This window comes from Phodopus roborovskii, unplaced genomic scaffold, assembly GCF_943737965.1.
Source record: "Phodopus roborovskii unplaced genomic scaffold, PHOROB, whole genome shotgun sequence".
Taxonomy (NCBI): domain Eukaryota; kingdom Metazoa; phylum Chordata; class Mammalia; order Rodentia; family Cricetidae; genus Phodopus; species Phodopus roborovskii.
Genome location: NW_026126408.1, coordinates 3,039,450 through 3,056,684, shown reverse-complemented (window position 1 = coordinate 3,056,684; position 17,235 = coordinate 3,039,450). Strand labels below are relative to the sequence as shown.

Here is a 17,235-nt window from a genome sequence, read left to right as displayed (position 1 = left end):
CATCACTGCCTTAATTCTGAGTGACTTGCCACTCTCTGAAAATGTCTCCCTCCCCATCTCTCTGCCCATTTGTTAGATGATGTCTTTCTTCTTCCGTTAGAATATAAATTCTTTGAGAGCAGGGATCTGAAAGACACTCTGTAAATATTTATTGAATAAATGAATATTAAGTTTAAGAACCTGTCCAAGGTCATGCTTCAAATGGCAAGATAAAACTCCAACTTTGAGTGTGCTGGTCTTGTCTTCACCGCCTGCTCCTTATCTGGAGACAAGTGATTTCCTTGGGGTGATGGGAAGATGTCCTCTAAGAGTGGCCTGCTGAGTCTGGGTTGACGTGGCTTTGTTAGTTTGTTACACTATCCTCACAGTGACTTCTAACTAGCTTACTGTTTCTCAAGTGGCAGCTAGCATCATTTCCCAGGCATGAGCAGGAGAACTGAGACTCCTGAAGAAAACTCTGTGATCTCTATTCCCCACAATGATAAAGCCAAGAGTATCCATATTAACTGCTTGGAGACTATTTGCTTCTCCTCATGTAGAGATTCCCCCTCTTACTGCTGAGGGAGTCATTTGGGGGCAGAACAGGAGACTATTGAGTTGTGACCTGTGTGCACATTAGAACTGCCAGAGCGGTTGGCATCCTCCCTGGTATAAGTGATATTGCATGACTGACTTGTGAGTGTTGAGGCAGGAACTTCAACTCGGTTCTCAGCAGTCCCAGAGCCTGTGTTCTTGACTATGTGCTATAAACCTCCAGACATGCAGCACCAGCACCTGCTCATCATACATGTACTCAGCACCCAGACATGTTGCACTACATGCAGTATGCTCCAGAAGCCAATTCTCCTCCCATGCACTGTTTTTTTTTTTTTTTTTTTTTTTGTCAGACATGAGAAATCAGGAGTCGGAAGGATAACAGGAAGCGTTTCTTTTGTCATTTCACAAAATCTCAAAACGGTGTGTGTGTTAACTACTGTTCACATGAAATGTTGGGAATTCTGTGTCTGTATTTGATGCAATAGAACACTCTGAAAAAGTCATCAGACATTCCTTGGGCATATAGTGTGTGCTGTGAATTGCAAGCACTGTAGGTATAAAAGTAGGTAAGATATTTGCTGCTGGAGTCTGTGAGTTTTTCACACACACAGACCTGAATTCAAACCCTGGTTTCACTACCCACTAACTGTGAGCTGGGGAAAGTTGCTAATTCTGTCATCTGTAAGTGGGAAAAACATAATCATTGTGACAGTTGAATGGCATAAAACTTGTCATGTTCTCACTTCAGACAAGGAAATAGTTCTTGGTGTGGGACTGCATCTGCCAGTACTCAGTGAAGTAAGAGTTGACACAGAGCACAAGTGTCAAGAGCCACATGGTGCCATATGTCAAGGCAGTGAGAAGACAGACTCCTCTGATTAGTTCATTAGAAGCAATCAATTGTGTTAAAATAGAAAGACACCACTAGCTTCAGGTGACATGAGATGGGTAGGCTGTGAGGAGCCACATGTGTTCTGATCAGAGAACATGGGAAGATGATGGCATGGAGGTATGAGCAGATTGCTGTTCCAGGAAACGAACTGGCCATGGTGGTGAGGTCTGAGGCAGTGGTCTGGCTTTTGAACTTGGCTCTTGCAGTGGAGATGGGCATGGGTGGAAAAGAGAGCCTGAGATTACAGTCATATGTGGGGAGATGAGGGGGGAGTTTGCTATTGCTATGAATTTTGCCTGTGTCTACAGGGGATGTGGGCAGTTCAACTTGCTGGACAGTGCAGGAGAAGAAGCCTAGGCCCTGAGTTCAGGCGAGTTATGGGTGTGCTTTAATGAAACCATCGGTTTGCTTTAATTCTAAATAGCATTTTCTATAGCATGCTGGAGCAGTAGTGAGGCAGGGAGGCTCGGTTTATCTCCTACACATAGACAAAATGTCTTTGTAGGCTTAATTTGTCTTAGGAATGGTCTCTTCCCAGGAATAGACTTGAATGTAGCAAATGTCCCTGCAGATGTTGTTCCCTGGCTCCCCGCCTCTGTTTTCAGGCTCAGATCAGTCCAGTTGTCTGGGTAGTAGATGACTACACCCAATGCCTTTTAAAATGTCATTAGTATGTATTTGTTGTTCACAGGGAGAGCTTCATTAGGACAGTGCAGACAGCAATGGGAGGTTTGCTCTTACCCTCCCATTGCCTCTTGTCCCTTTCTGACTGGTCCCCTTCTTCTCCAGCAGTCTTCCGTCTGCATGACTTGTGCTCATTTAAAAATCTGTGTCTACATATGAGAAACAAGACACAGTTTTTGTCTTTCTGGGCCTGGCTTACTTTGTTTAATTAGAGACACCCACCCCCGTCTCTCTCTCTCTCCTCTCCTCTCTCTCTCTCCTTTTAATTTAAATTAGAAACAAAGTCATATTACATGCCAATCCCAGTTCCCTCACTCTCCCCTCTTATCCTGTCCCCCTCCCAACACCATCCCATCCCCTTTCTGCATCCCCGGAGGGTTAGGCTTTCCATGTGGGATCTTCAAAGTCTGTCATGTCATTTGAAGCAGGGCCTAGGCCCTCACCCATGTATCTAGGCTGAAAGAGTATCCCTCTATGTGGAATGGGCTCCCAAAGTCCATTTGCATTCTAGGGATAAATACTGATCCCATAGACTTCCCAGGCCTCCTAACTGACATTCACATTCAGGGGGTCTGAGTCGGTGCAATGCTATATACCCAGCTATCAGTCTGGGGTTCATGAGCTTCTCCTTGTTCAGGTCAGCTGTCTCTATGGGTTTACAGCCTGGAAACCTCCATTTCTATCCATTTTCCCCTAAAGAATAGAACTTCATTCTTCTTTATGGCTTCATAACCTTCCATTGTGTGTGCATTCCATTTACATTGACCATTCATCTTGATGGGCAGGTGGGCTAATCTCATTCCTTGATCACTGTGATGTGCAGATACCTCTACTGGGTACTGATGTAGAATCTCTCAGCTCCTTACCCAGGAGAGATGTGGCTGGATCATATGGCAGCCGGCCCTATGTCTAGTTTTAGAAAGACCTCCATGCTGATTTCCATGGTGGCTGGCCTGCTTGTATTCCTGCCACTTGTATTTAAGGGTTTATTTTGCCCTTCATCCTTACCGTCATTTTTATTATTTTAGCCATTTTGATCAGGGTAAAATAGAATCTCAGTGTGATTTTGATTGTCGTTTCCTTGCTGGGTAAGGGCATTAAGCATTTTCAATATATCTATTGGAACTTTCTCTTTTTGAGAACTGTCTGTTTAGTTATTTTTTTCCCATTTGTCGTTGGATTTGGGGGTTAAATTTCTTGATTGTAGATTTAGTCTAGGTGTCAGCTGAGCAGCCAGCCAAAGTTGTGTGATTTTCAGGGTTTGCCTTCAGCCAAAGTTCTCTCCTATAGTCTTTCCCTCTGCTGTCTCCTCTCTGTGCAGAAGCTTTCTGGTTGCATCATTTCAGTAATCACCTCATACAGGTCATGTTGTGTAAAGATACTTGTCTTCTATGCTCATGTGGGATGCAGAGAAAACTGATGGAAAAGAAAAAATAAAAGCGTGTGACTGTTGGGTCAGACATACAAAAGGTTGTATAAACTGTACATAAATTTCTGTGTATTTTACAGTCCAATTCTGAAAACAATAGTGGTTCAACCACAGCCACACAAATCCAGTACTGCTTCCTGACTGAGACCCAGATCCTCCACCATCTGTGACCCCACTGTTCCTTCTGATCCCTATTCACTCAGTCACTGCATTTGTCCTATCTCCTTAAATCTGTAACAACTCTCTAGTCTGGTTTATGTGTTTGGTCTTTTATGACCTCCATAGTTTAAAAGGTAGTGGGAAATTATTTTGTAAAATGTCATTCAATTTGTCATTTGGGTTTTGTGTTTTTAGGAGCAGGCCACAGAAGTGATATGTCCTTAGTACATTATATCAGGAGATATGTGGTATTGATTTGTTTCATGACTAATAGTGTTAAGTTGAAGTACTATGAAGCAGTACTTTTCATGATTATTAGGTAGTTTATTAGGTACTTTGAGGTAATTATTATTATTATTGGTCTCTATACTTCATGCTCTTATTTTAGCAAGACTAAATGATGATTGTTGCATGAGAGTAATATAACTATGATGGGATTTTCTTCCATTACTTGTCTGCCTAAATATTCAATTGCTTATTTCTTTCAGTGTGGTCATAAGGGTTTTTGTTTTGTTCCATGCTTCTAATCTATCATAATGATTTGGTTTTGCTTAATTCTTCCAAAGCTGGTCATTGGGATTTCTCTTCTAGCTTTCTCTTTTTCCAGCATTCCCATCATTTCTGGACCACTTCTTCAGTGTTGGATACTCATGTTTGAGGTGGCTTCTAGCTGAACTAAAACCATAGAAGTTTGGTTTTAAAAAAAAAGTGTTTGTACTTTAGTTGCTAAAGGTCCAACTTGTTCCCATGTGTTTGAGAGCCTCCCATGGTGTGGATATTGGGCTGTCTCATCACATCTCAGCAGTATAGTTCTCAGGCACTGTTGTTCTTATCCCACTCTTCACAAGGGGAAGGAGGCTAAGGCGGTTAAGAAAGTTGTGTATCTCAGTACTATAATATGTCAGGCAGGTAAAGAACTAGTAAACTGTGTTAGCTAAGGTCCTGTTAGTTGCCCACAGATTGTATGTGCCTGCTGCTCTCTGCTGTGGGGTTGTACATTATAATCTCAGAATCATCTAACGGGTTTGATACAGTTGCCCCCCCCCACCTTTGCCTATGAATACATTAAGGCATCATCCTTTTTATCTGGTATCAAAACTTTGGTCAGGGCCCCACTCATAGAAGATCGTCCCACTTGAGCTCAGGCAATAGAAGCTACCAGAACTCAGGCTCTGTCAGCATGCTTGCAGTCCAAGGTCACATGTTTATAACATCTGTTCAGTATCTGTCTCTGTGTTTTAGTTATTTAAAAATAAGAAAATCTACCTCCAAAGGACCTTTTAATGTTTAAAAACATTAGTAGTATTTTCATAATTTTGATTGTGTTTTAATGAAATACGTAACTCAGAAATGAAAATACCACCACTGACATATTTTCTTGTGTAATAGTCATAGTTCTGCAGTTTGTCACAGTATGGAACAGTGGTGGTACTGCTACCGAGCTCCTCCTTGTGTGCCACGGCTAGTTTAACTATCACTTAGATTGTTGGGGGAGATTGGTAGTCAGCATTTAGTGATGGGGTTTTTTTATCTTCTCAACATTCCATTTCCAGAGAAACTGGCCAGGTCCAATGGACACAGAGGCCACATTACCCACCTGGAGCATCAGGTTCAGTTTTGCCTAGATCTCAGCTGTTAGCCTTTTGTGCTTCTTGTTTTCTACTGAGCCTGCAGACTTTCTGTTTGTGATTTGAAACCCTGTGTATAGTATCACAGTGTGACATCATGTATGTGAAAAGAATCACATGGTTATTTTGCATCTTTACATTAATTATCATCCTGTTATTTGTTAGGAGCCCCAATAAGCAGGGCTTAATGTCACTATTACCAAAGATATCAAACATTTGTAATGGTTGTACCCACAGAGTCCTTTGATGTTTTCTAGTAGCTGTTGTGGATTTGTACCTGCGGTGACAGTGAGATGCTGTCAGTGCCTGTAGGAAGATGAATAATCAGGTGATCTGCCCAGCTTAAGGTGTATGGGTTCACTTCCAGCAGCACTAGAAAGTTAAATGTAAAAAAATGGCTTCCTCTGAGAACAGTGGGTTAGTCCTGTTTCAAGGACAATCTGTCTGATAAGGAGCTGCATCCACTTGACAAATTGACTTACAGGAAGGACCTAAGTCCCCTAATTCAACAAGGAAGGAAGAAGCAGTATTTAGAGACAACAGCAATACTCTCATATTTGATTCATATTTATTTTTTGCCCTTTTCATTTCTGTAACATTTAGTTAGTGTCAATAACAAATAGACATTAAGCATGCAGGTGCTTATGAAATGTCCACATTTTCCCTGACGCTCCCTGGGTCAGGAATGGAGGGAATGCTACACAAAGCATGTGCTGGGTCAGTTCCATGCTGGGGGATAGCTTAGTGGGTTAGACACTTGTGCCCAAGCATGAGGGCCAGACTTCAGATCTTCAGAACTTGTGTAAATGCCTGGTGGGTGTGGTAGCAGGCCTATAAGGAAGGCTGAGATGGGGGATTGACTTGCTCATATCAGTGATCTCTGTGTTCCCTTAGAGTACACTCAGGAAATTCTTATTTGGACTGCACCACTTCCTGGAAGCTGGAGGTTGTCATTCTTGCTTAGATCCCTATCCAGAGTGAACCAGGTACCTTGATTTCAGGTATCTTAGGGAGAGAAATTCTTAAATGTTTACACTAACTACCAGCCCTCACACTTCTGGAAGCCTGTAATACCCATGTAATTCCTTTTTACTCCGAAAACTTGTCAATTTTATAAAGTGGTGATTTTGTATCAACTAAAAATTACTTAATTTTTTTGACTCTTCATGATAAATATTCCTAAATATATTCTGAAAATATATTGGGCCAAAGCTGTCTGCTAGAAAGCTATCAATTTTAATTGTACTGTTTGTGTATACACACACACATACACACACACGAACATAAAAAATGTACATTGATCATATGATGTTCAATTTTCTCTGCTGACTACTCAATGTATTCATAGCTAACTGAATACATTTCTAACTGAAAATCTGGAGACTGTTCATGATAACAGGAGCAATACAGAAATTCAATGTGATGATGGAGTTTCAACATTGTTGTTAACCAGGAGAGGGACAGATGGAGCCTCTAACCTTTTAAAGACCTAAAGTGCTGTTATTTTCATATATGGTTTTCTAGTTTCTAAAATAGCCAAGAAAAGGGACTAGACTTAAGGGGAATGTGTAAGTGGACTAACATGGGTTCAGACAGTATGTGTAGATGTATATGAGCATAACTTACAAGTACCCGTCATGTGGGCTCATGAGTCTAAATACAGAGACATACCTTTTCAAACTTGTATGTCTTCTTTACCTATATGGTAGGGTAAATATTGTTTCTCAAAAGTTCATTGGTACTTAGATGTAGAAAGCTGTGCTGATGAACCTTCTTTTGATGTTCTTTACCAAAGAGTTTAATGGTGGTAAGTAAGTCCTGTTTGTGTGAGGAGACAGCTCAGCAGTTAAAGAACTTGCTATTCAAGCAGGAGGACCCCAGTCAGCCTTGGCTGACTATCTCTGATTCCAGTGTGTAAAATGAAAATGGTGTCCCCAGAGCAAGTTAACCAGGCTAGCCCTGTGGGCAGGCTCTGAATTTATCAGGAGAACTCTGCCCCAAAGAATAAGGCAGAAAAAATAAGAGAAATATTCTCTGCATCAACTCTGGGCCTCCATACTCATACACATATTCACTCATAATTATATATATACATCAGTGAAAAGGTAAAAAAAAATTAAAAGATGATTTTGAACTCTTTCCCAACACCCAACATAATAGAGGAACTTAGAAAGGCAACTGGAAAATAATGTTCCACAGATCGTTCCCATTTCAGCAAGGCTTGTGTTCAGAGGAACTGACAAGCTTAGTTCTGGGTTCTTTTCAAGGGCATTTTTATAGAAACTTGTTATGAGCAGTTTTCCCACCAGCCTGGTTTCACAGCTGCTGTCAGCCCCAAATAACACACACAGATGCTATATTAGATATAAAGCTGTTGGCCTGTTACTAGCGTTTCTTATTGGCTGGCTCTGTCTTAAATATTAACCCATTTCTATTAATCTAAGTGTTGCCATATTGATCTTATCTTACTAGAGAGAGGGTCCAGACTGCTTCTGAAGTCTCTACATCTCGAATCTTCTCTACTACACCTCCCAGAATCCTCTGTGTCTCCTAGTCCTGCCTATCTTGCTTTCCTATTGGCCAACAGGGCTTTATTCATTAACCAATAAGAGAAACATATTTACAGAATGACATCTCCCATCATAAACTTCCCTGGAAGATGAGTGTCTCCATGAGCAGGTCACATGTACTTGCTGTTCAGTTTAACAGATTCCTAACTCTTTACAGCCCACTGCGTGTGTGTGTGTGTGTGTGTCTGTGTGTGTGTGTGTGTGAGTGACTCTCCAAAGTACCACTTCTGAGCCTGAGGACTTGGGGAACTGACACAGGAAAGGCTGATGCCCTGGCTGCCACTTTCCCTGTAAGTACAAAAGGTCTTTGTTTCTGACCCAAGAGTTTCTGTCAGAACCAAATTATGGCAGAGGAGACACACTATCCCGCTGGCATGTCAGGAAGAGAGAGTCTTTCTTTCCTTGACAAATGCTATCTCTTTCAAAGTCAACTCCAGGGTCTTGTTTCTGTAACACATAACACAGCACAGAGAAAAGGGCATGCCCCAATCGTTTCCATATACAGTCAGACACAGTCAGGTTTACTTTCAGAAATGGGGTCAACCTAAGAGAGGCTTTGCATGGGAACTTCCTGAGAAGACTGACATGCTCCCTTTGCTTGTAGCAGGGGATCCTAGCCCTTATCTGTCCTTTGAGTAGAGTAGAGCTGAAGCCCTTGCTCTATGACCCAGGTAAACAAGAGTATAGTAGCTGATTTCACCCTGAAGGCAAAATCACACAAACTCTGGGGACAGTAATGTAAGCTGTGGAGAGGTGATGCTAGCCTTACCTTCTCTCATGTAATCTCTCCAGCAGCTTGAGAAAGGACTTACCTCTTATTTCTAGAGCCTCTCCATCAGGGCCTGGCTTTGGGTTTGGTTACTTGTCCATATTATGAGAAAAAAATAAAATAGATAAAATGAGAACTGAATTTCTGTAGAGCCTTGGCTGTAGCTGCAGAGGATTATTCTCACTTCACTGCTCTTCTAGTAGCCGCCTGTTGTTTATAGAAAGAACAAAAGTGCACACGAATTCAGTTGTGGAACCATCGAGTGCAGCTGGGTAATAATCTTAGAATTCACAATTCCAAGTTTTCAGGTTCTTGTTGAGCCTCCTGGTGCTAAAGGCTAACTGTGGGATGGGAGGTCATTGCTTTCACTCTTAACATAGAGGGAGCTAGAGCTGAAACAATTAAAACTCAAATCCTTATTTCAAGGGAGCTATTATACTTTCTCTCTGCCATACCGTTGGGAGTGGAGGCTCACCCCTGAGTGTACAGGTGAGTAGGTGTTCACACTTAGGCTGCTCCCTGTCCTCCGTCAGCCACAGAGGAATCCCACTATACTGGCATCATCTCCTGCCCAAAGCTATCAATTATAGAATTCGAAGGATTTTTATAGTCTCGCCTGCGATGTTTCATCTCCATCCACCTTTTCAAATTCTAGCAGAAAGGAAACTCCACAGAACATACGAGTTGTGTTAACTGGTAATTTTAATAATGACCTGCTGTCCATCCATGTATGTCATTAATCAGTTTACCAAGTGAATGCCCTTCTAGATGAGCGTTTCTCTGGTTCTAGTCTGACAACATGTTAAATGCCTTTTATTTTCATCCAGTATCTTCCTATTTTATTACATGTTGTGTGTTGTACAAGTATCTAGGAGGAATGTAAGAATCTCCTGGGCTTGTTGGGTTCGACTATACCTGTCTCTTAATTTCTTGCTTCTTCCTATTAAAATTGCATCTCTGCTAAGTCTGTTTCCTCCAGACTAGAGCATTTCTTTCTCTGTTCAACATATGAAATACAGTGTTGAGCTCAATTCACATGAAGAAAACCCAAACAGATACACAGTAATTGTAGGAGAAAGAAATGTTTCAGTAGTTCTTCTGATAGGTGTGGACACTGTTCTTGAGTGATACAGCAAATGTATGTTGGTACTATCCTAAAGATCAGTTATAATGTGGAATCTGAAACCATAGCAATAGCTTTTTTTCTTCATATTTTTTTTTTTCCTTTACTAGGAAAGAAATCCATTGGTTTGCCTTTCACTCTGATCTGTCTTGAAGATGTTGACTCTTTGGAAAATTATTGTTGACTATGTCATGTAGCTCCTGAATATCGGCCCATTTCTTGTATAACAGAACTTCCTGTTTATTGTATAGTATCAAGAATTGAATTCATGTCACTGTCAATCTATCCCATTAGAAACAGCAGCACATTGTTGGGAAGGTGTTACACTCCTGGCAGATACAAGTTTATCAAAATTCCAGTTCTCTCTCTGGAGTTTTGTTGGTGTCTTTGGCAGCCCACACTGACAGTTGTTTCCCTTGGCTCTCGGGGTTGTTCCGAGTTAGGAATCCTGAGATGGTTGGGAAGAATTCTTGTAGCAGATACCATATGAGCTTGCGCCAGCATGAGAGATGGATTGTACAAAAACATATTATCAAAATCTAAATTGAAACTATTCTCTTCAACTAATTAAAACGTATGAAAGTTTGATTTACAGTTAGATTTCCCTTTTAGATGAAATATTTTCAAAATTCATAATCTTTTATAATTTTTGGAAAGAAATAGAATCTAGATGGTGTTTTAAAAAGTGGCTTTAAAAGAAATGTCTTTGTGAGATAAACATTACATATAGAAAACAACCCACATAGATCCTATGCTTTATAATAAAAGGGAAGGCTGCTGGCATTAATTATCTTGTATGTAATTGTAGACTCTGTCATCATGGTTCTGTATTATTTTGGAGGCTGTCCTGGAACTCGCTCTAAAGACCAGGCTGGTCTCAAACTCACAGAGATCCACCTGTCTCTGTCTCCCAAGTGCTGGGATTAAAAGCATGCACCAACAACGGCCCGCTATTGTGATATTTAAAGAATGTTAGTAGTGTGCTGTTTGGTGGGTCTTAAGTGCTTTACTTTGGAGCACAAGCCTTTGCTCAGGTGAGCTCTTAAGCAGAAACTAAGATTATGAAGCATGAAGAGGTCAGCCATTGGCCAGCCCTTCTCCCTCATGCTGTCATCAAGCTGTACCCTCATAATCTGAGAGCTCATTTTTCAAGTAAGGAAAATGAAGACCCTAGCAAGGCACTTTCCTGAAATCTATTAATGAGTGTAACACTAGCAACCTGCCATCATCAGTCACCTGGGGTTCTGGCAGTATTTTATTTTTAAATCTTATCTCCAGTAACAAAACCAACCAAAACTTTATGGCACATCTATGATGAATTCACATTACTTATGCTAAATTGCCTTATAAATGATAAATTATCACTTATTTGTAAGTTTAGTCACTCAGTTCTTTCACTCCAAAAGTGTTCCTTACACATCATGTGGTTTTAAGTACTAAGAAGGAAAACGAAACAGAAAGATGTGCAGGCATGGGCATGCTGTACAATTCAGGCAGGGAAACAGGGCTGTTGCTGCCATGGTGACATTTATCACTTTGAGGAAATGGGCCTCTACACTTCCTCTAGTATCTGGAGGAAGGTGTGCCAGGTCAAGGAACAGTTCCAAATAGCTGAGGCAGAACATGGAAACCACAAGAAGCCTTGAGGCTGGAGATGGTTGAAGATGAGGAGGTTGAGTAATGATAGCCACAAGTCTTGAATTCGCATTTTTTATAAATCTGTTTCTGTAGTACTGAGACAATTGCCTGCTCCCAGTTATACGCCTCCCTTAAATAATGCCTAGCTTATCTAGAGATAAGTTCACGTGCCAGAACATGCTGCTCTGATTACCTTTTGGCTCTGTCACTTGAGAGCCTTAGTGTTAAGACAGTTGAGCCAATATCTAGCTGTTCTGTGAGGTTGCTAATTTCTGAGTGTCCCCCACACGGAGCTGTGATAGAGGTCAACTGGCTTGCTATATCATGAAATTATTTCAAAAACTCTGAAGTGCTCTGGGACTGTTATCCCAGATATAAATGACCCCAGGCTCCAAGGAAAGCTCGGGGGGTCTGGCAGGTCACTGTGGGACCTGGGCTTCCTGTAGTAATTACTGGTAATTTCAGAGTACACATTACTATTTGCAGCATTGCAGAATCTGTGGTGGTGTGAGTTCTTCAGATGGTGTCACCAATCAGAACCATCATGGCCATTAAATAAATGCTTTGGAAACATGCATTAGTGCATGGTAATTTAGCAGATACCTAAATAAAATCCATTCTCATTATCCTTTCAAGGTGTGGTCAATTGAATTCCTGAGAACACACATGGTCATGCATTTGCCATTAGATTGTCTGTGCACACAAATGCTGAGAACCTGTGTGAAGAGAAACTAATAAGGCATTTCAGGACTGGCTTACTTTTATGTCAAAACCACTTTCCAGTGTAAAATGACTGTCATTTCCCCTAGAAGTGCTGCATGTCCCATGTGTTTGCAACTGCTAGGCTTAGAAAAGAAGCCATTTGGTTATGCAGAAACAGAATAGGCATAATAGGGTGTTTGATTCAGGTTGGTTTGTAGCAAAAGCATCGTGTGACAAGTGAACTTGTATAGAACTTTTGGTTCAAATTAGAGGACTTTCTAGACAGATGGGGGCAAAGACTTTTCTAATGAAATTTGGGGATTAATTTTAGAAAATTTAAACTTTCCATAGTCATTTAATATTAAGTATGCTGAAATTGTAGTTTCAAATGTAAAAGCAATCTGTATTGTAACGTGTTAAATGATGGTAACTCATGTGTAGAAGGTAACTTTATTTTGGTAAAGATAGTTGTGGCTTCCCTGCAGCCTTGTAGCTCTCCATAGTTTATGACATTGTAAGTGTTTGAACTTGAAGGTTTGTGTACTAGGGTGTTTCTTCATTACTGGAACGAAATGCTTTGAGGCATGCCACGTATGTAATGGACAGAGGTTTATGTCACTGTGGATTCAGAGGCTCAAGGGTATGGTGCTAGCATTGGTTCAGCCCTGGTGAGGGCTCTCTTGGCTCTGCCACATCCTGATGGATGGGTAAGGGAATGATCATGCCATTAATGCAAGACCAGGGAAGAGTAGAGCCCCATAGTCCCTTTCAAAGGCAACCTTAGGACCAATAAGCACCTCCAAGGATTGGCCTCCCCACACAAGCACTTAGGTGACAAACAGCATCCAAATCATAGCAGAGTTTTGTTCTGGTTTGGGTTTTGATATTAATTTCCCCTCAATATATTGCAAATATTTTCAAGGTTCTTTTCTCAGACAGTTACATTTAGTCTTGTGTGAACCGTCTCAGCATTGCCACCAGCTTCAACTGTGTATTGCTTCTTCCAGATAGACATAGCTGACATTGAGAGTGAAGAAAACCGCTATTCTCTGTTCATGGAGCTCCTAGAGTCTAGTCACCATGAGGTTGAATTTCAGCACTTGATTTTACTCTTGCAAGCCTGGCCGCCTATGAAAAGTGAATGTGTGTAAGTATTAAAATAAGTTTAGCCTGTCTTGACATCCTCTATCTGGATGGCAGTTTTGAAAATGTAATGTCTTAGTGAAGCCAATGTGTGTGTGTAGGGGGGGGAGGGAGAGAAGAAGGGAGGGAGAGTAAGAGAGAGATGGGGGAGAGAGAAAGGGAGGGAGGAGGAGGAGAGAGAGAAAGAAAGAGTATGTGTGTATTTGCATACATATTTATCAAAATTTCAGGCAGCCCCTTACATGAAGAGCATATACTCTGAACCCTCTGAAAATATGGACAGTATCACACTCTGTTCTCCACCATGTTTTCCCCATACATTTTCCTGTACCCCCTGCACAAATTTAATACTGTTTTTCATCTTAGCTAAGCACTTACTATGTACTGTGGCAATGATACTTTCTTTTCATTATTTTTATTTTAAAGTTCTTTCTTTCTGAAAATATGATCATAACTATTCCCCATTTTCCTCTCAGTCTTACCTCATAATTCTACCAACATGTTCCTTCCTAAATTCGTATTTTTTTTCTTGATAATCCACCAAGTCCAGATATTGCCACTCATATGTGCAAGGAACTGCAGCATGGGAATCTACGGGTAGCTACATCTTCCACAGTTTAAAAAAGGAAAAAAACAAAGAAAGGAAGAAAGAAAGAAAGAGAGAGAGAGAGAAAGACCCACCATTCCCAGGGACTATCCATTGCCACTAGCTCCTCTGTAAGCAGTGGGGCTGGAGATCATCTACCCTACATATACTGGGATTTTGGCGGCCTTGATCTTGTGCAGTTCTTGTAGAAGACAGCATTTCCCAGAATTCCTCCACATTCTCTGGCTCTTACACCATCCGTCCCTTTCTTCTTTCACAGTATTCTCTGAGCATTCGTGATGATGGGCTAACATAAATGTCCCATTTAAGGGTATGTGCACAGTCGTATGCTCTTTGACCAGTTAGTTATCTCTCCACTGGCTGCTCTCCACTGCCAAAAAGTCAATGAACACATGCATACATGTGTTTAGAAGACAGTTTGACTGGATGTTCACTTAGCACAAAAACAATAACAAGTTATACTCTGGGTTCTGTGACCTCCCCAGGCATGTGTTTTTGACAAGGAACGAATTTGATGCCTGGTAATTTTTGTTTAAAAATAAATGTGTTGTGTTTGTGTATGTGTGTTATATTCATATAAGTAGGTGTGCACACCAATATGGAGGCCAGAGCACAATCTAAGGTGTCCCTCCCTCGCCACCCTATTTATTGCTTGAGACAGACTGAGCCTGAAGCTCATTGCTTCCTCTAGGCTCTGAGTACCCACCTCTTTCCAGCCACTAATCCTGGAATTATAGACACATGCAGCCATGTCAGCAACCACCTCCCTCCAGCTGGGGCTACAGGCACATGCCTGGTTTATGTGGGCACTGGTGATGTGACCTTATGTCTGCAGTCCTCTCTGATTGTAATCTTGCAGTTCAAGGTACAGTAGAGCTACTGCTGAATTTCTTTTTCCTTCCTGACAATTTCACAGGTGGTAGATTTGTTTTTACCAAAGGTCTTAGCAATGTCAACATACAGGGTTTTTTGTTTTGTTTTGCTTTTTCTCCTACAGTTAATAACTTACCAATTTTCACTTAAAGGGAACATGTTATGGCTTCCCTTTGGTGTGTCTCACTATTCTTTCTGTTTGAGTAGGCTACTGCTGAACAAGTAAGGATTAGTTAAGTGCAGGCACTGAGATACTATTGACGATCAGTCTGTTAGCAGAGGTGGCAACTAAATGACCATCAGAGAGAAGGAACCATATGCAGCATGGACACACTCAATCACCATGAAAATTTCCTTTTAATGTTTTTAGGTTTGTGTTTTTCATGGCTAACTGAAGCCACAGGGGATGGGGTGGGGAAGGGGGAGGTGAATTGTGACTTAAATAAGATATGTGTGGGAGAGATCATTATTTGACTTCTAAGGCAATTTAATTTGTCTTTGAAATATTGGACTATCTTTATAGCTGTACCTAAACCCAATGTTTTGTTCAGAAGTATCACACAATACATCCTAACCATGTCTAATTGATGATGTGAGCACAATAATTTTGTGTTGGTGTTTTCACTAAGAAATGTCTTGCCTGATTTTTTTTTTTAAACAAAGCTTCCAGTGCTGCCATGAGAATTCATATGGAACAAATAATTCCCATTTATTAAGTATTCACAGTTTACATTATGTTACCAATCATCCACTCAACAAACATGCAAAGGTAGTTTACCTAATCATATAGATGAAGGAATTGAGTCTCAAAAGTGCCCTCAGGTTGCCCATAGCTAATGAGTAAAGGGGACAGTTCTCCCCGAGACTGGTCCCATCACAGGCTTGGGTGTCTCTCCTCTCTGTCCTGCTGAGCTGCAGGTACCTGCCTTATCCTCGTGCTGCTGGCCCTGTGACTCACTTCTTCCCTTCGTTCGTCTGAAGCTGTGCTTCATTGATGAGAAGTGTGAGGCCCTGGGACTGGCTCAGGCCTGCTCACTCCAATACTGATTTTCAGTATTCAGTGAGTGATGCTACCTGAGGCCAGCAAATTTTCCCTATCTTGGAATGGGAAGAAGGATGCTTCAAAAAAAAAAATTTTTTTTTTTTTTTTTTTTTTTTTAATCCCTGGGACAGACTAGGAACTGGAAAGAACATCTAGGAGAGTATTCACCTGAGCCCTAGGGTGGGGACCATTAGGGATTCTTGAAGCAGACTGAGGAGAATGTCACTCTGTTTTTTGTCCATATGCAAGCATATGGATGTGTGGCTCATCTCTGTCATCTGTGACAGTGATGACATGTGCACTTGTGTTCCAAAGAATGGGATTTCACTCCAACTGTTTAGTTTGGGTTTGCTGTTGTCTGGCTATGTAGTCCAGGCTGGCCTCAAACTATTGACCCCCAGTCCCTCATGTCCTACAATGCCTGACGGTCACACCAGTTCTGCTCACCATAGTATCTTTGTTGGCTCTATGAAGTGCTTTCCTGTGGTCTTGCTGAAGCTATTCAGGGCTTGCAATTGCTTGCAAAGAGCAGGTTCCTGGGTCCTAAGCTCTACTTAGAAGTCACCAGAGCAGAGAGCCAGAAATACAGATTCTGGCACTAATTTGGAGTCAAAATCTGAGACTGGTCCATACAGGGCTTAAGAGCCTGAGCTCTCAGGACATGTCATGTCCCAGAGCTGCCCTCTGCTTGCTCATGTCACTGTGGCCTGCACATCTTCTCCATGTCACAGGATAGGCTAAAGGGGTGCATTGTGCACTCTCCAAGTATGAGGCACCATAAATAAGTGGAACTTTTTGTTGTTGTTTTGTAATTTGTCACAGTTGTGACTGCTTTAATCACCTCTGATGTTTTATGCATTTCTCTGTGAGAAGCAGCATAGCCAGCAATCTGTGGGTAAAACTGGCGACTGTGATGCTGACCAGATGTTCAGCAGAGAACAAGCTTGAACTAGGGGATGAGGTGTTGAAGATCTGCCGCTCTCTCTACAACACCAAGCAGATGCTGCCCATGGAGGTGAGTGGATGCTGTGAGTGGCTTCCCCCAGGGCTGTCCTTGTCCTTCTCACAGCCCTCTATCCTAGGCATTTATAGTAGCTATATTAGAACACTTGGCTTAAGTAATTCTGGCAAATGCCAGTAATTTGTAGTGGATCAAATGAGGAGAGCAGTGCTGAAGGCATGCCTGGCAGGTGTTTTCACAGCCCCAGTCCTGGACCAGTGCAGCCTCTTGGGAAGCCTTTTTTTATGGCCAGTCCTAGTTGAAGGAACCCAGAGCTCAGATATTATGTGTCTCAACCAAGCTGATTGTACCTGGTAACCAAGCAACCACTCTGATCCTTGTTTCATCATAAGGAAGCTGTATAACCACAGCAGTTACTGTCTGTAACATACAACAGAAACTTAGCCTCTTCCATTGGCCCCATGACTTAAGTCTCATG

At 41.5% G+C, this 17,235-nt stretch overlaps 1 protein-coding gene across 1 annotated transcript in view; it reads left to right on the top strand.

Moving 5' to 3' along the window:
• Positions 1-17,235, top strand: part of Nbas (NBAS subunit of NRZ tethering complex) — a 261,552-nt gene that overhangs the window by 229,266 nt on the left and 15,051 nt on the right. The window contains exons 49-50 of the mRNA XM_051181643.1: positions 13,139-13,278; positions 16,667-16,811. Coding sequence (XP_051037600.1) covers positions 13,139-13,278; positions 16,667-16,811 — 285 coding nt within the window. The remainder of the gene's footprint in view (positions 1-13,138; positions 13,279-16,666; positions 16,812-17,235) is intronic.